General features: G+C 46.7%; 1 protein-coding gene across 3 annotated transcripts in view; it reads left to right on the forward strand.

Annotated features, from left to right (window-relative positions):
• LOC115150944 (voltage-dependent calcium channel subunit alpha-2/delta-2-like) overlaps positions 1-25,132 on the forward strand; it is a 108,636-nt gene that overhangs the window by 18,600 nt on the left and 64,904 nt on the right. For 2 of the 3 annotated variants that reach the window (XM_029694797.1, XM_029694798.1), the window contains exon 2: positions 16,432-16,476. The exons of the other annotated variant lie outside the window; for it this stretch is intronic. In XM_029694797.1, the coding sequence (XP_029550657.1) occupies positions 16,432-16,476 (45 nt within the window). The remainder of the gene's footprint in view (positions 1-16,431; positions 16,477-25,132) is intronic. 3 annotated transcript variants of the gene reach the window in all.

Here is a 25,132-nt window from a genome sequence, read left to right on the forward strand (position 1 = left end):
ACTTTAATTTAATTTCAAACTTAACATTTCTCCAGTAGGGCCCTATAGGTTATTTATTGTAATGAACCAGTGTTCATTTTGTCAGCTATTTTAGATTGAGTTTTTGTCTTAGTTTGTCTTAAAATACCTTTTCGCCACAGCGTTTTTAGTCACATAATAGTCCGTGCATTTTTTTCTATTAAATAATGAATATTTAGGCTACCTCTAACTTCCATCATGTGCACATTCAGATAGCCTTGTCCATCTAGGCCCACTATCCCCTCCTATACCCTACCTGGCAACATTGATATTGTGGCAGATCGTAACCAATGCCAGTAATAATTAACCATATAGACTATAAAGCCTTAGCTACAGGTTAAACAATTTACAGCTCAGATTGTCTCCCCATCATAACCGTGAAGGGGGGTTTATTTGAAAAGGGGAGAATTTGAGCGTTACAACAATGTTCAACAAATAGCATTCGTTTTCCCAAAGGAAAAGAGCAACCACAACTCGCATTTGCGGACCACGGCCCGAGAGTACAAAGCAGATGAACGCAACACAGATGAATGGATAACTGCGCACACATGGGAAAATAGCGCTTCTTTTGTGATCAAAGCAAAAATAGCCTACATGAAAGTAGGAGAGAGCGTAAACATTGTTTCTAGTTGAGGTTAATTACAGGTCAAGTGTCCTGGCTTCGCATCAGTTTAAAAGGCTGACAAGTGACTGAAGTGACCACCTGGGAGCTGTGAGGGAGAGCCGGGGCAGATCAGCTCAATCAGACCACATGACTGAACGATGTCAATTCTGCCAATGAGAGGATTGCATGAAATATTGTGCATGCATGTTTAGGATTGGACAAAACACATGAAAAGGAGCTTCATATTCAATTAAATGACTAATATGAAAAGCAATTCGTAATAGTTATCGTTTTTTTCCCAGGGCATCTTGTTTTGTTATCGTCATAGTTTTAGTCAGGAGAAATAGGTAGTTCACAAGTATTTTTTGTCATAGTTATCGTTGACAAAATGAATACTGTAATGAAAAATATCCGAAAAAAAATCCACGCTAAGTGGTCGGTTTGGTCGGTGTCGGTCATTTTCAGTTCATCATCCCTGCACTAATTTTAAGGTCTGAATGCCCAAGGTGTTTATAGAAAAGGTTTAATTTGCAGTGACAGACAGTGGTTAAAAGTATAGATACATGTTTGGTGCCTCCTGTCCTTGAGGAAGGTTTCTGTCTGATTTGAATCTGTGAAGATGTGTGAAGCCTTGTGAAGGACAGTGAGGCCTCTGATGGAAATGATTACAGGGCCGAAAATAACAGGTTTCTTTCGGCCAGCACTGATTGTTGATTGGCCACTCTCAGTCAGCCTGCGAAGAGGGGGCGGCGGCTCCCCGGCCCTCTTACGGACTTAAAAATGACAGACAAATGGAAGACCTGTATCCAGTTGTCGTGAAGAAAATGGAACCGTGAAGCTGTTTCTCTTGATAAGTGGTGTTCTAATGTCAGACAGAGGTGCAATGTGAAGATGACGTGATTGGCCGGTGCAGGTCCAGATGCGCGGTAAAGTGGCCTGTGATTGGTCACTCTTGCCTGGCGATGTTGCGGACCGTGCGGTGACAGGATCCACCAGGCTGGTAGATGGAGAATTGCATTGCCTCCTTTTAGAGCCCCACCTGCTCCCTATAATAACGTGAATATTGTTACGGCCTTTTTTATCTTATTTGTCTTTATTTTGTGTTAGAGCGTCTCCTTCCTGTGCTGATCGGATTGGGGCTTGTTTGGGAGGCGTTGGTATGCGTGTCGTGTTGGATAGGCCTTTATCTGGCAGTGTGTCCATGCAATGTGGCGATGCTATCGGGGCTAAAGCCGGCTCCTCAATGGAGCCCTGTCAGCCAACAATGGGGAGCTGCATTACCCAGAGTGCAGTGGGACAAAGCTTCTCCTTATCACAGGATTGGAATATTCACAGACTGATTTAACTGCTTTTTACGAAAGGGATCTGACAGCCACTGAAAGAGAGCGACAGAGGGAGAGGAGGGAAAGCGAGAGGGAGGGAGAGAGAGGTAGGGATGGGATGGAGATAGTAGCAGGATGTGAGTTCGGGTAACTCCAGCTGTTGAGAGAAAGGCAGTGGAAGAGATAAAAAGACAGAGAGAGAGAGAGAGAGAGAGAGAGAGAGAAATCATATAACTAAAAGGATGCTTGGAGGAAATAGGTGCATTAAGACGGGCATTAAAAGAAGGGAAGTCTGCACTCATGTGCAGGGATTAAGACAGGCCACTGTAACCTATAAGAGCCATAGCACATTGATCTAATTTTTGGTTGTATAATGGACAATAATGGAGACACAAAATGATCTGTTTTTCTCAGTCCTTTTTTCTGTTCCCTCTCTGTGTGCCTCTATCTGTTGGTCTGCAGACTAATACTTCCACACAGGGCCTTTGAAGTGAATGTGCAGTTAGAGAAGGCCTGGCTTTATGTGTGGAGAGATGCAGGACATTGATGTGAGGCACATGGAGAATGCTGAATTTGCACTGTGTATTTGAGCTTTAATCTTAGGGCATATTTGTTTATTGGCATACAAATGAACATCTGCATGGAGCTACAGTATGTGTGGACGCCATCGTCTCAGCAGCTCCCTAATCGCTTAAAAGCCCAGAAACAGCCAGCATGCCAATGAGAAAGCCGCGCCCTAGGCCTCCCTCCCGCCCTCACAGCTCACCATAGAATGTTTTGTCACCCTCAGCAACACTGCTTCCCACCGGCTATGCAGCTAACTCTCTCTTTCTCTCTCTCTCTCTCTCTCTCTCTCTCTCTGTCTCAAACCTAGTGTCGAATACAAATGTAGTGGTTGAAGTGTTTCAATTACCCATTTAAGCAAATGGCGCATTAATACATTGGCAACAACCTGTATGCCCTCCTACCTATCTATTTCTTGTCTCCTTGCCATGGTGAAACATGCACTCCTGTAGACCTGAAATAATTGGATGGTGAAACTTGCCAGCCAACAAGAAAAGCAAATCGAAGCAATTGAGGCATTCTTGAAAGTCAGGACAATCCTTGTCATGCAAAGAAACATAATATTTATAGTAAAAATAACAATGTAAAAGGGCATGCAGTAAGGCATTTACAATTACATGTTAAGTGGAGCTTTATAGTTACGGGATGACATCACTTGCCCTGCATACTTTCACATTGGCAATCATCATTTGAAAAACACAATTTCCATCATAATTTGTCCACCCCTGTTGAATGGATAAAATCTTGTCTATCTTTAGAAAATGTCCCCTATAGCTGCCATTTCCATTACACATGTTGCAATGATAAACCTGGTTCTATGGAAATCCTGCCTTCTCTCTCTCTCTCTCTCTCTCTCTCTCTCTCTCTCTCTCTCTCTCTCTCTCTCTCTCTCTCTCTCTCTCTCTCTCTCTCTCTCCATAGTACAATATGACGTCCACCTAGCCTGGAGGAGGAAATGATTGTGCACCAAAAAACTTAGCTAGGTTTCCAACCAATTGGTGACAGATTTTCATTGGCAATTTTCAAAAATCCGCATAAAAACAATATGTGCATTTTCCCACCAGAGATGTGTTTCCATGAAATTGACTTGTTGCATATAAAAGCCTGTCCGTGATGACGGTAGTGAACATGCACATGTATTTTGCGGTTAAATTCCCATGTACCACCCTGTGAAGTTCACCATTTATTTAATCTGTACCATAATAAACATCATGCTCCGACGAGGCGTAGTGGGAGGACCACACAACACACAATGCCATTGCGTGACTCAACATTTACTTCGGTATGGTGATTAATATATCAATATTTGCGCATAAAAGTAGTTCCATAATAACATTCTACCGACACAAAAAGACCCCACCTTGTCTAGCGTATTTCGTTTTTTCGACATTTGGAAAGTTTACCGATAAATGTTCTGTTTCCATCGGGCCGGTCATTACGTTTTTTTATCCGTCTTGCACTTTACTCTCATAAAAAGGTTGGATGGAAACCTGGTGATTGGTACTGATCCGATGATAAAGGCAGTGAATATGAGTACTCACCGGGGATATGCACTCACGGGGATATGGCAGATTCTCTCAGCTGTTGCCAATAAGATACAGGGGCTGGGTCATTCCTACTCTGAATAGCCGCGGGAAGTAGGGGTGCTGAGGATGCTGAAGCCCCCCATAAATGAAAATGTGAAAAACAATTAAAACATTTAAAAAAAGCCACAGCATTATTGAACTACGCCTTTATAACTCCTGTGTGAGCGGATCATTTTTTTGTCTGTATGTCCCACTCTTAAATTTCCACCCTGTTAGGCAGAATTATTGTGAAAATGTACCAAATTGCAAAATTTTAACATAATTGAATAGAAAAGTTAAAAAAATGTTTATGTGTTGACCATTATGCTAGCTCAATTTAAGCTCCACATTTCCATCATGTTAAATTCCAGCCTTTTAGGATAATGCACCTAAGTTTGAAAATGCACCACATTTTTTTTGGTCCTTTGTCTGATGGAATACAAAAAAAGTTATGAGGTCCAAAAGGCACCACATGTTAAGAATGACCCGGCTACTGTTCGCTCAATTGGGAGTTGAGAATTTTGATAAATAGAGACAGATTTGAGTATTTTCTTTGTGTTCTCTTTTCAGCAATAGCCATTTGCTTTCTAAACAGTTTTAAATAGGCTTAGGCCTATTTAACTGCTTTTCGCTATCCACTGCAAATCAACTATCAGCTATTTGGCATGCTATTTGTGGCACTCGCTGACCAAATAGCACATTTTTAAAAGAAGCTAATGATCCTCTCTGGCCAAATCATGCACGACTATTTCTATAGCTAATTTTGGCTAATTTAATTACATTTACTTTAGTGGAAGCTTATCTTCCCCTTGCGTATTGGACGCACCGCCTATGCCGACATCAATGTGAAAGTAACGGTGCGTAAAACAGGCTTACAAGCGAGGATTACAAGGCAGAGTTCAAATGCCGACATCAAATTCAAAGCAATCGGGGCACTGCCTTAACGTCTGACCGTCAAAGCAAACACCTGTATGTCACTGTCTCTGGCAGCATCTAGTTCAGAGCGAAGTTCCACATGGTTCTAAAGCCAGCTAGCCGACTCATACGCTAAACAGCCGTTGCATTTTGATGATGATTTTAGTCAACTTTTTTTGTAGCCTAAACTCTTAGAAAAAAAGGTGCTAAGTAGAACCATACACGGTTCTTCGGTTTGTCCCCATAGGGAAACCCTTTTTGGTGCTGGGTAGAACCCTTTGCGGAGGGTTTTTTATCTAAAACCATCTATGTTGGGTCCTTCATAGAACCCCCTGTATATGGTTCTACCTATAACCCTCTATGAAGGGTTCTACCAAGAACCATTTTATCTTTGGAGGATTCTTCCTAGAGCCCTCTATGAACTGTTCCACTAGTCTTATTAGCCTTTAAAATGTTATATTTATGACAATACATTAAATATATCATAAGGCCTTTCTTTGAGGGCCTAGTTATACCCTAACACAGTGGTTTACTGGCCTCATCAGGCCTGCAAGTCACTTTATGCTGGCTTACAAAGTGATGTGTAATTCCTATTGGAATCCAGCCAGAGTTAGGATAGCCAACAAGTGGAATTGTTAATCACCCGCAACCTGTATTTAGAACCCTTATGGGCTTCCAAATAATCGTCCTTGCCTTCCAGCGATCATCGAAGAACCCTTTCTTCCAAAAACATTTCTTAGGATGTTAAAGGTTGCCTTACAAAGAACCCAAAAAGGGGTTTTCTGATCAAAACAGTTCTTGGTAGAACTCTATCACTCCGCAAAGAACCCTTTTGGAAGCCTTTTTTCTAAGAGTGTACTTTTACATTTTTGGTCTTGAGCTAGGGTATGGAGCCTGCCGTACTCAACTGACGCCCCTGTATGGAAATATAGTTTTGAACATATCATTCACACTGATATTAAGGCTTATTATACATTTCATTATGGCTGAGCCATGGACATGACAAACCCTGTCAATAAGCAAGATTCAATTCACTATAGGGCCTAAAAAGAGTGTGAATAATGTTAATCATATTCTGATCAAAATAAAAGAACAACTTGTTTTAAATAGGCTGTGTGTAAATACATAGAACTACAGGCAACATCATTTCTCCCCGTAGAAATAGAATATTTAAGGCAACACAGAAAATGTAGGGCATTACACACATTAAAACTTTTCACTGTAGCTGGATAAAGATCCAAATATAATGTTTTATAAACATAATGGAACCATCTTACAGATGGCATTCACATTAATGCAGAAATAACAGACAGCTCCTAAATCGCATTGCATGAGAGCTGGACGTTCTCGTCATAAAGCCAGGACGGTGAATCATTCTTAGAAATGTGTTTTTTAATGAAATTAAACGATAAACAAGAACATTTTTTTTAACAGATACAATATTTCTAAATAGCTAGAATTGACATGATAAAAAAGACACAGTGGATTGCTGTTGAACGAGGGCGCCAGGCTGACCTTCATTACGCACACCTGCCACCATCATTACGCGCAGCAGCGCTCATTGGACTCACCTGGACCCCTTCCCTTTGTTGATGGCTCAGTCTTTAACTGTCTGCTCCCCCGTTTGTTCCCTGTGGCTGCATTAATGTCGTTATGTGTTCATGTCCAGACGCTGACTTGTCCTGTTCCACGTCATTGCCATTAACTGTTCACTCCCTGTACCTGCTTCTCGTCTCTACCAGCGTCAAGCCTTACAGTTATAGCCTATATGCTTGGTTTTTAATCATATGAAACGGAAAACAAGCAATTGTTATGGGAAAATAATTTCTAAATACTATGGTCACCAGCATTATCTCATCTCACGTTTCATGATGGGCATATGGACATGTAGCCTACTGTACATGGAGGAGTTTTTACATATGTCCAAATCGAGAGCTGGCTAAAATAATGTAGGCCTACACGATACATAGATAAAAAGGGGATGTCCGCTCGCTGTTTTGCTGCTCCCAAACTTTATTTTTTTAATAACACCTCAGATATTGCAACCCCTCCCACCTCAGCGCAAGCGAGCTGATATTAGACAGGTAACGGTAGCTAGCGGGCTTCCGTACATCACAGTGTTCCGCACACTTGACCTCATTTTAGCTCCCAAAATAGTAATATTAATACCATTGAAAAGCACAATTTATCCCCTTTTTTAGCAAAATCAATGACGAGACATTCATGCTGCCCGTCTCTGCATGATTGAAGAAAGCAATGGAGCTTCGCCAAGTCTTTTTAAAAATGGTGGAGGGGGAAGCGAAGGCTACTGAGTGATAGTGAAAGGGGAAGATATGTCGTGTGGGGAAATGGCTTTTTTCACCCGATTTGTCCAATTTATCAACTCTAAAATGTAAATAAATCACTATAAAAGAGTTTATATAATGTCTCATTACATACCTATTTGAAGGTTTGTGTTGAATTTGAATAGGGTAAACTGCAGCTGTCACGGCTTTTTAGAGTCATGATGGCTCGCAGTGATGACGTGAAACATTTACTATTGATTGAATTCACTTTTGATGAACTCACGAGTAATTAACTTTACACTCACCATTGATCATTTCTTATTTTTAATCTACGAGATAGGCGCTACCCCTGGTGGAAAGACGCTGTACAGCACAGAATGAGTTGCATAGTGCGTGCTGTACGCTACGTCGTGACACGTCAGAGGGGTCCGTTTTTTTCAACTTTTCTCCTATACTATTGGTCCATTACCATGTCAATCAACGCTTGAATAGAAACGTAGTTCACACCCCAGATTTTGATGCCAACACAGTCGCTACAGTCCCATAAGTTTTCATTGCAGCCTCGTTTGAATGTCGCGGTTACGCAAAATGTGTACGGAACACAGTTAGCTACCAGTAAACTGCTGAATCTGGCGCATGCGGTGGAAAATGCTAGAGCGCCAGTTTTTAAATGCTTAAATTGTAAACTAACGTGTGTTTGGCACTTGCACCGCCATAGCAGCAGCCGAAATTAGAGCCCCTAGTCTCCCCAATGAAAGGACATGTCAGTCAATTACTTGACATGTTTTGATGTTAAGTCCCCTATATGGGGGGGCTTTGACTGGTTCTGGACCGGTTCTGACTGACATTTTGGTGTGCAAAGTGCTCTGTGAAAGTCGCAGCGTCCAGTGCCTTATAGTGCCAGAAAGCCCCATCTGCCTGCTCTCTGCTACCACTCTCTCGGTGGAGCTGACTTGAAGTGTCCGGTTTCAGACCCCACATTTGCACAGGAAGTGATGTGTCACATTTTCTGGCCTATCCAGACAAATAATCAATTTAATGTACCTCTGAGCGTTGAGCCCGGCCTGGGAGACGGCATATGAAAATGGACAGTGTATTAAATCCAACAATGGTGGTTACTTCTCAGACGGATTTAGAGCTCTCAATATGAAAAAAAACCAACAACAAAGTAATTGTATAGAATTGAAACAAGACCACTTTGTCTTGGTCACAGATGGACAAAATCACTTTGTGCTCGAAGCTGAAGTTGTAACGAGCCTGCGCACATTTGAATGGCGTCTCTGCGCCGCTCAGTGGACGTTGAGGAGAAAATGATCTGTCGTCAATATGAAACTGTGCCAATATTGTACTGTCGCTCAGTATGATCATATTTATTTCACAGTTAGAAGAAAAGTGAAAATCTTATAGTAAGTAATTTCTAATTTGTTTGTTACTATATTTAGAGAGCATTTCAGTCATTTCAAGCCCTATTGCTTTTGTTTGAATAGAATAATCAACAATCACATATGGTTTTTAATATTTTCATTTATTTTCATAATATTTGTACTAGAGCCGTTTCTAGCCAGAGGCAGAGATGGATAGAGACAAGGAGTGATTGGAGCGGGGGCAGGAAGATAAAGACGACAGAGAGGCTGTATATACCTTCCAAACAGGTCGGCTTTACATAAGCAGTTCCTTTCTGCAGACCTATCACATTGGCTTTTTGTTCTGGCAGGTCCTTCCTGAAAAGTCAGCAGAGTGTGTGTCCGTGCGCGTGTGTGTGTGTGTGTATGTGTGTGCGTGCGTGTGTGTGCCTGTGTGCCTGTGTGTATGTGTGTGTGTGTGCGTGCGTGCGTGCGTGTGTGCTGTGTGTGTGTGTGTGTATGTGTGTATGTGTGTGTGTGTGTGTGTGTGTGTGTGTGTGTGTGTGTGTGTGTGTGAATAGTAGAAAAAGAAATCCTTTGTTGTGCGTGATATAATGCCAGGTTCCATTAAGGATCCTGGTGCTAGGGATGATTGGGATGGGATGATTGCTGGAGTACCATGGTCTGGAAAGCACCCACAGTTTCTGTTCAATGACTCGTCATAATTGTGTGTGTGTGTGTGTGTGTGTGTGGGTGTGTTCAAGTTCACGTTTTATTATCACATGCTCAAGTACAGTGAAATGTTAACCTGCTTGCTCTACCGAACCGTGCAGTAATCAATATCAAAATAGTAAAACAACATAGAATAAAGAAAACACAAGAAATAAGAGAGGAAGCTATGTACAGGGTCCGTGCCAATATCACATTTTCAATAGGCAGGGATAGTGGAGCAGTTTGAGGTAGATATGTACTGTACATGTATGCAGGGGATTAGGAGAAAGTGCAAGATAAATAATAATAAACAGTATGGCAGCAGCAGCATGAATACTGTGTGTGTGTGTATGTGTGAGGATGTTAGTGTGTGTGTGTGTGTGTATGTGTGAGGATGTTAGTGTGTGTGTGTGTGTGTGTGTGGTGTGTGTGTGTGTGTGTGTGTGTGTGTGTGCGCGTGTGTGCGTGTGTGTTTAATATTACCAAATTCATCTACAGCACCTGCCTTTACATAGAACCTGGCATGATGTTTATTTGTTATTATTTACTCTCATATGCTCTATGGATTGTTATTATTTACTCACATATGCTCTACGGTTTGTTATTATTTACTCTCATATACTCTATGGATTGTTATTATTTACTCTCATATGTTCCATGGATTGTTATTATTTACTCACATATGCTCTACGGTTTGTTATTATTTACTCTCATATACTCTATGGATTGTTATTATTTACTCTCATATGTTCTATGGATTGTTATTATTTACTCTCATATGCTCTACGGTTTGTTATTATTTACTCTCATATGCTCTACGGTTTGTTATTATTTACTCTCATATGCTCTACGGTTTGTTATTATTTACTCTCATATGCTCAACGGTTTGTTATTATTTACTCTCATATGCTCTACGGTTTGTTATTATTTACTCTCATATGCTCTATGGATTATTATTATTTACTCTCATATGCTCTACGGTTTGTTATTATTTATTCTCATATGCTCTACGGTTTGTTATTATTTATTCTCATATGCTCAACGGTTTGTTATTATTTACTCTCATATGCTCTACGGTTTGTTATTATTTACTCTCATATGCTCTATGGATTGTTATTATTTATTCTCATATGCTCTACGGTTTGTTATTATTTACTCTCATATACTCTATGGTTTGTTATTATTTATTCTCATATGCTCTACGGTTTGTTATTATTTACTCTCATATGCTCTACGGTTTGTTATTATTTATTCTCATATGCTCTACGGTTTGTTATTATTTACTCTCATATGCTCTATGGTTTGTTGTTATTTACTCTCATATGCTCAACGGTTTGTTATTATTTACTCACATATGCTCTATGGATTGTTATTATTTACTCTCATATGCTCAACGGTTTGTTATTATTTACTCACATATGCTCTATGGATTGTTATTATTTACTCTCATATGCTCTACGGTTTGTTATTATTTACTCTCATATGCTCTATGGTTTGTTATTATTTATTCTCATATGCTCAACGGTTTGTTATTATTTACTCTCATATGCTCTACGGTTTGTTATTATTTACTCTCATATGCTCAACGGTTTGTTATTATTTACTCTCATATGCTCTATGGATTGTTATTATTTATTCTCATATGCTCTACGGTTTGTTATTATTTACTCTCATATGCTCTACGGTTTGTTATTATTTACTCTCATATGCTCTACGGTTTGTTATTATTTACTCACATATGCTCTATGGTTTGTTATTATTTATTCTCATATGCTCAACGGTTTGTTATTATTTACTCTCATATGCTCTACGGTTTGTTATTATTTATTCTCATATGCTCAACGGTTTGTTATTATTTACTCTCATATGCTCTACGGTTTGTTATAAGCCCTGTCTTGTTCCGTTGTTTGTAATTATTTTAGGGGATAGAAACTAAAATATCCCCCATATGAGACTTCTCAGATGTAGAATTAGATATAAAATTCATTAATAGTCGTTTGTTCCAGTTATTGATAGTGGATAAGAGAAACAATAGAGGTCCATTCAGGGGGACATGTTCAGGCAGACAGACGGGCAGACAGACAGACAGGCAGGCAGACAGACGGGCAGACATACAGCAGTGGACATGGTGAGGAAACACACAAAGTCACATTGTAATCTAGAGCAAAGGGGGCCGTTTCTATAGCAACAGTGGGCATCTAACCTGCCGCTGCACTGCATTCGCTCAAATCTGAAATTGGGAGAGAAGGCTGGTTTTGAGGGGAGGGAGATGGGGAAAGATGAAGATAGGACAGGGAGGGCGGAGAGGAGGAGGAGAGATTAGGGAGAGGGTGGAGAAAAGAAGAAGATTGAGATAAGGGTGAGGAGGCGGGAGGGGCTGGGGATGATCACATGACCTTAGTGTTTGTATTCTGTTGGAAATGTGTTGGTCCACTCCAGCAAGGTAGATTCCATTTACTGATACCATTTCGTTTTTGTGTGAATGCTGCGTGTGTGTGTGGGTGCGTGTGTGCGTGAATTTGTGCGCATGCGTGCTGGCGTCCCGTTCTACGAGAGTGTGCCGTGTGTGTGTTTATACTGGGAGAGAGTAATTGCTGGCAGTGTGCTTTATTAGATGTGTGTTTAACCCAGGCCCCGGGCCCTCAGAGACCGGGGACCAGCCACACCAGATGGCCATTCAGCCTAGGGGGATCTGACGGGCCACAGTGGCCTAGGACGCCGCTCGATGTGCGGGCGTGTGCGCGCGTGTGTGTAATGTACATTTTGCTGTATGAAGAGCTCACGAGTCTCTCGCTCTCGTTGTGAGATAATATGACTAATAGGACATGAACCCAGTCACGCAGAGGAACAGTCTTAGTGCCGTGAGATAATTACCAAAATATACAACACATGAAGTCATTGGAACATGTACAACGAACGGTGGCATGTCGACGCACGAGCACAGAGGACCTCCCATGCTCGTTACAATACAAGCACTCTACATGCTGTAAAGGGACCTGTATAAACATGGATCAATCCCACCGCCATCACTAGAGACACAACAGCTCTGCTGCCTACCTCCCTGCCTGCTAGGCATGCTATTTTTAGCTCCGACTGCACCCCCTCCCCACACAACCCCCTCGGCACTCTGCGCTCCCCGTGCGCCCCTTAAACCCCCCGCCCAGCCCAACCTGCTTACGCTCATATTTGCTCTCCACACCCACCACCCGCATCTTTACTACTGTCTATTCATGTCTTCCTGTTTACATCCCTCAACTACCCTAGCTCCACCTCCTTCCCTCATCCTCTCTCCTTGTTCCCCTGCCCACCCACATCATGTATGTCTGCTGAGTAGAGAGAGGAGGCAGGGTCTGTGTGTTCTGGTACTGGAGGATATCAGGCCTCAGTCTGTCTGAAGGGAGAGGACTTGGTTCCCCTGCTCCCTTCCTTCCCTGCTCCCCTGTCCGGAGGCCTCTGCCGCTCCCAAGGACATGAGTTGTGTCCAGGCAAGGCCTGTCTCATGTTTAGTGTCAATAGGAGTTTGAGTCAGGCTGTGTCTTTCTGTCTGTGTGGGTTGTTTGGGACTGAGCTGAGCCGGTCTTAGCTGGCTGATGGCTGACTCCGTGATAAGTGTTGGAGGTCAGCCTGGGCTCTGGCCATGGTCACATGGGGCGTGGAGTGTCTCAAACAGAGAGAGAGAGAGTGGAATAGAGAGAGAGTGGAAGAGGGAGAGAGGAATAGAGAGAGAGAGGAATAGAGAGAAAGAGGAATAGAGAGAGAGGGGAATAGAGAGAGAGTGGAAGAGGGAGAGAGTGGAAGAGAGAGGAGTGGAAGAGAGAGGAGTGGAAGAGAGAGAGAGTGGAATAGAGAGAGAGTGGAAGAGAGAGAGAGTGGAAGAGACAGAGAGTGGAATAGAGAGAGAGTGGAATAGAGAGAGAGTGGAAGAGAGAGAGAGTGGAAGAGACAGAGAGTGGAATAGAGAGAGAGTGGAATAGAGAGAGAGTGGAATAGAGAGAGAGTGGAATAGAGAGAGGAGTGGAAGAGAGAGGAGTGGAAGAGAGAGAGAGGAATAGAGAGAGAGTGGAAGAGGGAGAGAGTGGAAGAGAGAGAGAGAGGAATAGAGAGAGAGTGGAAGAGACAGAGAGTGGAATAGAGAGAGAGTGGAATAGAGAGAGAGTGGAATAGAGAGAGAGTGGAATAGAGAGAGAGTGGAATAGAGAGAGAGGGGAATAGAGAGAGAGTGGAATAGAGAGAGGAGTGGAAGAGAGAGGAGTGGAAGAGAGAGAGAGGAATAGAGAGAGAGTGGAAGAGGGAGAGAGAGGAATAGAGAGAGTGGAATAGAGAGAGAGAGGAATAGAGAGAGAGTGGAAGAGAGAGAGAGTGGAAGAGAGAGAGAGGGGAATAGAGAGAGAGTGGAAGAGAGAGAGAGTGGAATAGAGAGAGAGTGGAATAGAGAGAGAGTGGAAGAGAGAGAGTGGAATAGAGAGAGAGTGGAATAGAGAGAGTGGAATAGAGAGAGAGTGGAATAGGGAGAGAGTGGAAGAGAGAGGAGTGGAAGAGAGAGAGAGAGGAATAGAGAGAGAGTGGAATAGAGAGAGAGTGGAAGAGAGAGGAGTGGAAGAGAGAGAGAGAGGAATAGAGAAAGAGAGGAATAGAGAGAGAGTGGAAGAGAGAGAGGAGTGGAAGAGAGAGAGAGAGGAATAGAGAGAGAGTGGAATAGGGAGAGAGTGGAAGAGAGAGGAGTGGAAGAGAGAGAGAGAGGAATAGAGAGAGAGTGGAATAGAGAGAGAGTGGAATAGAGAGAGAGTGGAAGAGACAGAGAGTGGAAGAGACAGAGAGTGGAATAGAGAGAGAGTGGAATAGAGAGAGAGTGGAATAGAGAGAGAGTGGAATAGAGAGAGAGTGGAAGAGAGAGAGAGTGGAATAGAGAGAGAGTGGAATAGAGAGAGAGAGGAATAGAGAGAGAGTGGAATAGAGAGAGAGAGGAATAGAGAGAGAGTGGAATAGAGAGAGAGTGGAAGAGAGAGAGAGTGGAAGAGAGAGAGAGGAAGAGAGAGAGAGAGGAATAGAGAGAGAGTGGAAGAGAGAGAGAGAGGAATAGAGAGAGAGTGGAATAGAGAAAGAGAGGAATAGAGAGAGAGTGGAAGAGAGAGAGAGAGGAATAGAGAGAGAGTGGAATAGAGAGAGAGAGGAATAGAGAGAGAGAGGAATAGAGAGAGAGTGGAATAGAGAGAGAGAGGAATAGAGAGAGAGTGGAATAGAGAGAGAGTGGAATAGAGAGAGAGGAATAGAGAGAGAGTGGAAGAGAGAGAGAGGAAGAGAGAGAGAGAGGAATAGAGAAAGAGAGGAATAGAGAAAGAGAGGAATAGAGAGAGAGTGGAAGAGAGAGAGAGAGGAATAGAGAAAGAGAGGAATAGAGAAAGAGTGGAAGAGAGAGAGAGAGGAATAGAGAGAGAGTGGAATAGAGAGAGAGTGGAATAGAGAGAGAGTGGAATAGAGAGAGAGAGGAATAGAGAAAGAGAGGAATAGAGAAAGAGAGGAATAGAGAGAGAGTGGAATAGAGAGAGAGAGGAATAGAGAGAGAGTGGAATAGAGAGAGAGTGGAAGAGAGAGAGAGTGGAATAGAGAGAGAGTGGAATAGAGAGAGAGTGGAAGAGAGAGATAGAGGAATAGAGAGAGAGGAATAGAGAGAGAGTGGAAGAGAGAGAGAATGGAAGAGAGAGAGAGTGGAATAGAGAGAGAGTGGAATAGAGAGAGAGTGGAAGAGAGAGAGGAATAGAGAGAGAGTGGAATAGAAAGAGAGTGGAATAGAGAGAGAGTGGAATAGAGAGAGAGTGGAATAGAGAGAGAGTGGAAGAGAGAGAGAGTGGAATAGAGAGAGAGTGGAATAGAGAGAGAGTGGAAGAGAGAGAGAGTGGAAGAGAGAGCGAGAAAGTGGAATAGAGAGAAAGTGGAATAGAGAGAGTGTGGGTGACTGCAAGAGGAAAAGACAGTGGTAGAGAGAAAGAGAAGGAGTGAGAGAGCAGTGGGCGGTTGTGGGCATGTGAGTGTGTGTGGAGGGCTCTCTTAGCCAGAGTAGGACCAGAGCTCCTCCACCGGGGGAGAGCCAGAGCAGGACCAGAGGTCCTCCACCGGGGGAGAGCCAGAGCAGGACCAGAGCTCCTCCACAGGTTTGAGAGCCATAGTAGGACCAGAGCTCCTCCACAGGGGGAGAGCCAGAGTAGGACCAGAGCTCCTCCACAGGGGGAGAGCCAGAGCAGGACCAGAGCTCCTCCACAGGGGGAGAGCCAGAGCAGGACCAGAGCTCCACAGGGGGAGAGCCAGAGCAGGACCAGAGCTCCTCCACAGGGGGAGAGCCAGAGCAGGACCAGAGCTCCTCCACAGGGGGAGAGCCAGTCACCCCCGTGCCCTTGAGAGCGCATCCTCACCCAGGCTCCCTCCGAAATGGTAATGAGGCGGGCCCCACAGACGGAAGCCGCACCACGCTGCACACAGCCCTGGCATGCCTGCACCATGTGCCTCCCTCCACAGGAGATAAGGGTGGAGGGGCGAGGAGGGTTAAGCGCTGGGCTGGGGGGGAGGGGAGGGGGGAGGGGTGCGTACAGGGAGTGTGCTGCCATGAACTTGGCTTCTGTCCTGTTCTCGCTCTCTCTTTTCTTTCTCCTCTGAGATGAGAGAGCTGCTGTTTACCATGAACTCAACAGACAATAAGCAGTGGATAAGAGCGCTCGGGAACAATGCTAGCTCATTCCACTCATATCCCAACGTAGCACTCTATACTCATCCTAAATCCAGCTACCAACCACTGCACCATAGTAAAGCATGCCGTACATACAGCACTGTGTTTCCTAATGCGTCACAACACTACTAGATAGCATCCCGACTGCGTTAGAACACAGCATGTCTCAGGATCTACAACACGCAGTTCCATTCAACAGCCCCATCTTTCATCACACTACCTCCCCGGTGTTCTGTGATGCTGATTATATTCTCATGCTGTCTAGTGTGTCTGAATATAACCTTGACATCTCCATACAGCTCCACCAGCAGAAGAGCCTCGAGGATATAGTCACTGCTATATCTTCTCTCTCATCACCTCTCTTTTCACCTTTCTTTTCCGCGCAGGAGAGCGACGTGGAGTACTATGATTCGAAAGCGGAATCAGACTATGTGAGTACAGTGGTGTGTCCTCCCAGTCCTGCCCGTCCCGCTCCCCTGTACGTCTTGTTGTCCCCTTGGTCACAGGCACGTGGGCTGTCTGTGTATGTTAGTACGCTGGTGAGACTCCTGTGACTGTGAGTGTTGAGTGTTACAGGGCTGGAGCCAGCACCATGCATGTGACCAAGCTCCCACTAAATGTCCTACCAAGAGATTCAGTCAAACCCTGGAGTACCTACCTACCCAATCCCAAACCCAGGAGTACCTACCTACCTACCTACCCAATCCCAAACCCTGGAGTACCTACCTACCCAATCCCAAACCCAGGAGTACCTACCTACCCAATCCCAAACCCTGGAGTACCTACCTACCTAATCCCAAACCCAGGAGTACCTACCTACCTACCCAATCCCAAACCCTGGAGTACCTACCTACCCAATCCCAAACCCAGGAGTACCTACCTACCTACCCAATCCCAAACCCAGGAGTACCTACCTACCCAATCCCAAACCCTGGAGTACCTACCTACCTACCTACCTACCCAATCCCCAAACCCAGGAGTACCTACCTACCTACCTACCCAATCCCCAAACCCTGGAGTACCTACCTACCCAATCCCAAACCCTGGAGTACCTACCTACCCAATCCCAAACCCAGGAGTACCTACCTACCCAATCCCAAACCCTGGAGTACCTACCTACCCAATCCCAAACCCAGGAGTACCTACCTACCTACCTACCCAATCCCCAAACCCAGGAGTACCTACCTACCCAATCCCAATCCCAGGAGTACCTACCTACCTACCTACCCAATCCCCAAACCCAGGAGTACCTACCTACCTACCTACCCAATCCCCAAACCCTGGAGTACCTACCTACCCAATCCCAAACCCAGGAGTACCTACCTACCTACCTACCCAATCCCCAAACCCAGGAGTACCTACCTACCTACCTACCCAATCCCCAAACCCAGGAGTACCTACCTACCCAATCCCAATCCCAGGAGTACCTACCTACCTACCTACCCAATCCCAAACCCTGGAGTACCTACCTACCCAATCCCAAACCCAGGAGTACCTACCTACCCAATCCCCAATCCCAGGAGTACCTACCTACCTACCTACCCAATCCCCAAACCCAGGAGTACCTACCTACCCAATCCCCAAACCCAGGAGTACCTACCTACCTACCTACCTAATGCCAAACCCTGGAGTACCTACCTGCCTACCTACCCAATCCCAAACCCAGGAGTACCTACCTACCTACCCAATCCCCAAACCCAGGAGTACCTACCTACCCAATCCCAAACCCAGGAGTACCTACCTACCTACCCAATCCCAAACCCTGGAGTACCTACCTACCCAATCCCAAACCCAGGAGTACCTACCTACCCAATCCCCAATCCCAGGAGTACCTACCTACCTACCTACCCAATCCCAAACCCTGGAGTACCTACCTACCCAATCCCAAACCCAGGGGTACCTACCTACCTACCTACCCAATCCTAAACCCAGGAGTACCTACCTACCCAATCCCAAACCCAGGAGTACCTACCTACCTACCCAATCCTAAACCCTGGAGTACCTACCTACCTACCTACCCAATCCCAAACCCAGGAGTACCTACCTACCCAATCCCCAAACCCAGGAGTACCTACCTACCTACCCAATCCCAATCCCAGGAGTACCTACCTACCTACCCAATCCCAAACCCAGGAGTACCTACCTACCTACCCAATCCCCAAACCCAGGAGTACCTACCTACCCAATCCCCAAACCCAGGAGTATGCCTACCCAATCCCAAACCCAGGAGTACCTACCTACCCAATCCCCAAACCCTGGAGTACCTACCTACCCAATCCCAAACCCAGGAGTATGCCTACCCAATCCCAAACCCAGGAGTACCTACCTACCTACCTACCCAATCCCAAACCCAGGAGTACCTACCTACCTACCTACCCAATCCCCAAACCCTGGAGTACCTACCTACCCAATCCCAAACCCAGGAGTACCTACCTACCTACCTACCCAATCCCCAAACCCTGGAGTACCTACCTACCCAATCCCCAAACCCAGGAGTACCTACCTACCTACCTACCCAATCCCAAAGCCTGGAGTACCTACCTACCTACCTACCCAATCCCCAAACCCAGGAGTACCTACCTACCTACCTACCCAATCCCCAAACCCAGGAGTACCTACCTACCTACCTACCTACCTAATGCCAAACCCTGGAGTATGCCTACCCAATCCCAAACCCTGGAGTATGCCTACCCAATCCCAAACCCTGGAGTACCTACCTACCCAATCCCCAATCCCAGGAGTACCTACCTACCTACCCAATCCCCAAACCCAGTACCTACCTACCTACCCAATCCCAAACCCAGGAGTACCTACCTACCTACCTACCCAATCCCCAAACCCAGGAGTACCTACCTACCTACCTACCCAATCCCCAAACCCAGGAGTACCTACCTACCCAATCCCCAATCCCAGGAGTACCTACCTACCTACCCAATCCCAAACCCTGGAGTACCTACCTGCCTACCTACCCAATCCCAAACCCAGGAGTACCTACCTACCCAATCCCCAAACCCAGTACCTACCTACCTACCCAATCCCAGGAGTACCTACCTACCCAATCCCCAAACCCAGTACCTACCTACCTACCCAATCCCAAACCCAGGAGTACCTACCTACCTACCCAATCCCCAAACCCAGGAGTACCTACCTACCCAATCCCCAAACCCAGGAGTACCTACCTGCCTACCTACCCAATCCCAAACCCTGGAGTACCTACCTGCCTACCTACCCAATCCCAAACCCAGGAGTACCTACCTACCCAATCCCAAACCCTGGAGTACCTACCTGCCTACCTTCCCAAACCCAGGAGTACCTACCTACCTACCTAATCCCAAACCCTGAAGTACCAACCTGCCTGTCCCGAACTATGCCTAACCTCACCTGTCAAACCTTGAAGTACCCTCACCCCAACTGTCGAGTACCTAGTACCTAACCTCAACTTTTCGAACCCTGGTATACGTACCTAACCCCAACTGTCAAACCCTGGTGAATTTACCTAACTAACTAAAACAGAAGTACCTAACCCTTACTCTTTACTGAGTATCTTAACCCCAACTGTCAAACCCTGGTGAATTTACCTAACTAACTAAAACAGAAGTACCTAACCCTTACTGTTTACTGAGTATCTTAACCCCAACTGTCAAACCCTGGTGAATTTACCTAACTAACTAAAACAGAAGTACCTAACCCTTACTGTTTACTGAGTATCTTAACCCCAACTGTCAAACCCTGGTGAATTTACCTAACTAACTAAAACAGAAGTACCTAACCCTTACTGTTTACTGAGTATCTTAACCCCAACTGTCTACTGCGACTGCGACTGCAGCTCCTACTTTCCTCCCAAGAGATTGAGTCAAACTCTGGACTTCAGCAGCACTCTCCATGTGTTTTACCTCGACCAATGCCACAATGCAGGGCCAAGGAACACCCAACCACAAATCAATGTAGGCTACCAGTACCAATTCATAAGTAGCTATACAGTAACTATCATAGAAAGTCAGATTTCATGTTTCGTCTTGTCACCATTAATACCAGTCAATTACAGACCGCTCCCCCTCCCTGGTCTGGGAACAGTCAATAGACCTTCCAGGGGGTGTTCAGGCCACACGCCGCTTTGTGCTACTGTACCAGGCCACCTGATTGGTTAGCCATCCGAACCAAATCCAAGAATTCCCTAGATCACCCAAGCACAAAGGGAAAGAAGGAATAAGGAGGGAGAGATGGAAGAGAGAGAGAGAGAGAAAGAGATGGAGAGATTGGAGAGAGAAAGAGATGGAGAGAGACGGGGGAGAGAGAAAGTGAGAGAGCGATGAAGGAGAGAGAGAAAGAGATGGAGAGAGAAAGAGATGGAGAGATTGGAGAGAGAAAGAGATGGAGAGAGACTGGGGAGAGAGAAAGTGAGAGAGCGATGAAGGAGAGCGAGAAAGAGATGGAGAGAGACTGAGAGAGAACGTGAGAGAGCGATGAAGGAGAGCGAGAAAGAGATGGAGAGAGACTGGGGAGAGAGAAAGTGAGAGAGCGATGAAGGAGAGCGAGAAAGAGATGGAGAGAGACTGAGAGAGAACGTGAGAGAGCGATGAAGGAGAGCGAGAATGAGATGGAGAGAGACTGAGGAGAGAGAAAGAGATGGAGGAGAGAGCGAGATGGAGAGAGAGAAAGATATGGAGAGAGACAAGAGGAGAGAGAAAGTGAGAGAGCGATGAAGGAGAGCGAGAAAGAGATGGAGAGAGACTGAGGAGAGAGAAAGAGATGGAGGAGAGAGCGAGATGGAGAGAGATGGAGATAGAGATAGAGAGAAATGTGGGGACAGACAGACAGAGGAGCTAGCTATGCTATAAATCACGGCATGATTTTCTCGGTGTTCAAGGCGGCCCTCGTGATTAATGACACAGCACTTTAGGGCCTGTCAGCACGTCTAATTGGAGGACATCGGTCATCATTAACATGGTCGCTGCTAAGGCCGAGCCCTTGACACACCCCATGACCCTTGCCTCGCCACCTCAAGCTTATCCCAGCACACTGCTAGAGGTCATCCTGAGGTCAACCCCCACGCCAGCCTGGCTAGTTCAAAACAGATACCTGGCTAGTTCAAAACAGGTTCCTTGAAAAAGACAACTCCATTATGTCCAGAGACCTGTTCGAACTTTCCATGGTGGTTGAGTTGAGGTTATGAAGAGGTAAGGGAGGGACCTTTTGGAAGAGTGTTTACTTTCTCCTCAACCTCCCCTCAATCCCTTCCTCTCACCCACTGCTTCCTCCCTCTTTTCCTTCCTCTCAACCTTTTCCCCTGCCATTCCTCCACCTCTATCTCCTCCATCTACAGTATGACCACTCACTCTCCTATCACTGATCCACAGTGTCTACTCCCTCCAACTGACCCCTACTCCTGTACCTTAGCTTTACTCCTGTACCTGCGCTCTACTCATGGACCCGTGCTCTACTCCTGTACCTTTGCTTTACTCCTGTACCCATGCTCTACTCCTGTACCCGTTCTCTACTCATGGGCCGTGCTCTACTCCTGTACCCATGCTTTACTCCTGTACCCGTGCTCTACTCCTGTACCCGTGCTCTGCTCCTGTACCCGTGCTCTACCCCTGTCCCCATGCTCTACCCCTGTACCCGTGCTCTACTCCTGTACCCGTGCTCTACCCCTGTACCTTAGCTTTACCCCTGTACCCGTGCTCTACCCCTGTACCCGTGCTTTACTCCTGTACCCGTGCTCTACTCCTGTACCCGTGCTCTGCTCCTGTACCCGTGCTCTACCCCTGTCCCCATGCTCTACCCCTGTACCCGTGCTCTACCCCTGTACCTTAGCTTTACCCCTGTACCCGTGCTCTACCCCTGTACCCGTGCTTTACTCCTGTACCCGTGCTCTTCTCCTGTACCCTTGCTCTACTCCTGTACCCGTGCTCTACCCCTGTACCCGTGCTCTACTTCTGTACCCGTGCTCTTCTCCTGTACCCTTGCTCTACTCCTGTACCCGTGCTCTACCCCTGTACCCGTGCTCTACTCCTGTACCCGTGCTCTTCTCCTGTACCCGTGCTCTACTCCTGTACCCGTGCTCTACCCCTGTACCCGTGCTCTACTCCTGTACCCGTGCTCTACCCCTGTACCCGTGCTCTACTTCTGTACCCGTGCTCTAACCCTGTACCCGTGCTCTACCCCTGTACCCGTGCTCTTCTCCTGTACCCGTGCTCTACCCCTGTACCCGTGCTCTACCCCTGTACCCGTGCTCTACCCCTGTACCCGTGCTCTACCCCTGTACCCGTGCTGTACTCCTGTACCTTTGCTTTACTCCTGTACCCGTGCTCTACTCCTGTACCCGTGCTCTACTTCTGTACCCATGCTTTACCCCGTATCCGTGCTCTACTCCTGTACCCATGCTTTACCCCTGTACCCGTGCTCTACTCCTGTACACATGCTCTACCCCTGTACACGTGCTCTACTCCTGTACCGGTGCTGTACTCCTGTACCTTTGCTTTACCCCTGTACCTTTGCTCTACTCCTGTACCCGTGCTCTACTCATGTACACAGGCTCTACTCCTGTACCTTTGCTCTACTTATGTACCCGTGCTCTACCCCTGTACCCGTGCTCTTGTCCTGTACCCGTGCTCTACTCCTGTACCCGTGCTCTAATCCTGTACCCGTGCTCTTCCCCTGTACCCGTGCTGTACTCCTGTACCCTTTGCTTTACTCCTGTACCCGTGCTCTACTCCTGTACCCGTGCTCTACTCCTGTACCCGTGCTCTTCTCCTGTACCCGTGCTCTTGTCCTGTACCCGTGCTCTTCTCCTGTACCCGTGCTCTACTCCTGTACCCGTGCTCTACCCCTGTACCCGTGCTGTACTCCTGTACCCTTTGCTTTACTCCTGTACCCGTGCTCTACTCCTGTACCCGTGCTCTACTTCTGTACCCATGCTTTACCCCGTATCCGTGCTCTACTCCTGTACCCATGCTTTACCCCTGTACCCGTGCTCTATTCCTGTACCCGTGCTCTACTCCTGTACCCGTGCTCTACTCCTGTACCCGTGCTCTACTCCTATACCCGTGCTCTTCTCCTGTACCCGTGCTCTACTCCTGTACCCGTGCTCTACTCCTGTACCCGTGCTCTACTCCTGTGCCTTTGCTCTACTCCTGTACCCGTGCTCTACTCATGTACACAGGCTCTACTCCTGTACCTTTGCTCTACTTATGTACCCGTGCTCTACCCCTGTACCCGTGCTCTTGTCCTGTACCCGTGCTCTACTCCTGTACCCGTGCTCTACTCCTGTACCCGTGCTGTACTCCTGTACCCGTGCTCTACTCCTGTACCCGTGCTCTACTCCTGTACCCGTGCTCTTCTCCTGTACCCGTGCTCTACTCCTGTACCCGTGCTCTACTCCTGTACCCGTGCTCTTCTCCTGTACCCGTGCTCTACTCCTGTACCCGTGCTCTACTCCTGTACCCGTGCTCTTCTCCTGTACCCGTGCTCTTCTCCTGTACCCGTGCTCTACTCCTGTACCTTTGCTCTTCTCCTGTACCGGTGCTGTAGTCCTGTACCTTTGCTTTACTACTGTACCCGTGCTCTACTTCTGTACCCATGCTTTACCCCTGTACCCGTGCTCTACTCCTGTACACATGCTCTACCCCTGTACCCGTGCTCTACTCCCGTATCCGTGCTCTACTCCTGTACCCATGCTTTACCCCTGTACCCGTGCTCTACTCCTGTACACATGCTCTACCCCTGTACACGTGCTCTACTCCTGTACACGTGCTCTGCTCCTGTACCCGTGCTCTTCTCCTGTACCCGTGCTCTACCCCTGTACCCGTGCTCTACTCCTGTACCCGTGCTCTACTCCTGTACCCGTGCTCTACTCCTGTACCCGTGCTCTACTCCTGTACCCGTGCTCTTCTCCTGTACCCGTGCTCTACTCCTGTACCCGTGCTCTACTCCTGTACCCGTGCTCTACTCCTGTGCCTTTGCTCTACTCCTGTACCCGTGCTCTACTCATGTACACGGGCTCTACTCCTGTACCTTTGCTCTACTTATGTACCCGTGCTCTTGTCCTGTACCCGTGCTCTACTCCTGTACCCGTGCTCTTGTCCTGTACCCGTGCTGTACTCCTGTACCCGTGCTCTTCTCCTGTACACATGCTCTACTCCTGTACCTTTGCTCTTCTCCTGTACCGGTGCTGTACTCCTGTACCTTTGCTTTAACCCTGTACCTTTGCTTTACTACTGTACCCGTGCTCTACTCCTGTACCCGTGCTCCACTTCTGTACCCATGCTTTACCCCTGTACCCGTGCTCTACTCCTGTACACATGCTCTACCCCTGTACCCGTGCTCTACTCCTGTACCCGTGCTCTACTCCTGTACCCGTGCTCTACTCCTGTACCCATGCTCTACTCCTGTACCCGTGCTCTTCTCCTGTACCCGGGCTCTACTCCTGTACCCGTGCTCTACCCCTGTACCCATGCTCTTCTCCTGTACCTGTGCTCTACTCCTGTACCTGTGCTCTACTCCTGTACCCGTGCTCTACTCCTGTACCAGTGCTCTTCTCCTGTACCCGTGCTCTACTCCTGTACCCGTGCTCTACTCCTGTACCCGTGCTCTACTCCTGTGCCTTTGCTCTACTCCTGTACCCGTGCTCTATTCATGTACACGGGCTCTACTCCTGTACCTTTGCTCTACTTATGTACCCGTGCTCTACCCCTGTACCCGTGCTCTTGTCCTGTACCCGTGCTCTACTCCTGTACCCGTGCTCTTGTCCTGTACCCGTGCTCTTCTCCTGTACACATGCTCTACTCATGTACCTTTGCTCTTCTCCTGTACACATGCTCTACTCCTGTACCCGTGCTCTACTCCTGTACCCGTGCTCTACTCCTGTACCCGTGCTCTACTCCTGTACCCATGCTTTACCCCGTATCAGTGCTCTACTCCTGTACCCATGCTTTACCCCTGTACCCGTGCTCTACTCCTGTACCCGTGCTCTACTCCTGTACCCGTGCTCTACTCCTGTACCCGTGCTCTACCCCTGTACCCGTGCTCTACTCCTGTACCCGTGCTCTACTCCTGTACCCGTGCTGTACTCCTGTACCCGTGCTCTTC

The sequence above is a fragment of the Salmo trutta genome, chromosome 16 (assembly GCF_901001165.1).
Source record: "Salmo trutta chromosome 16, fSalTru1.1, whole genome shotgun sequence".
NCBI lineage: Eukaryota > Metazoa > Chordata > Actinopteri > Salmoniformes > Salmonidae > Salmo > Salmo trutta.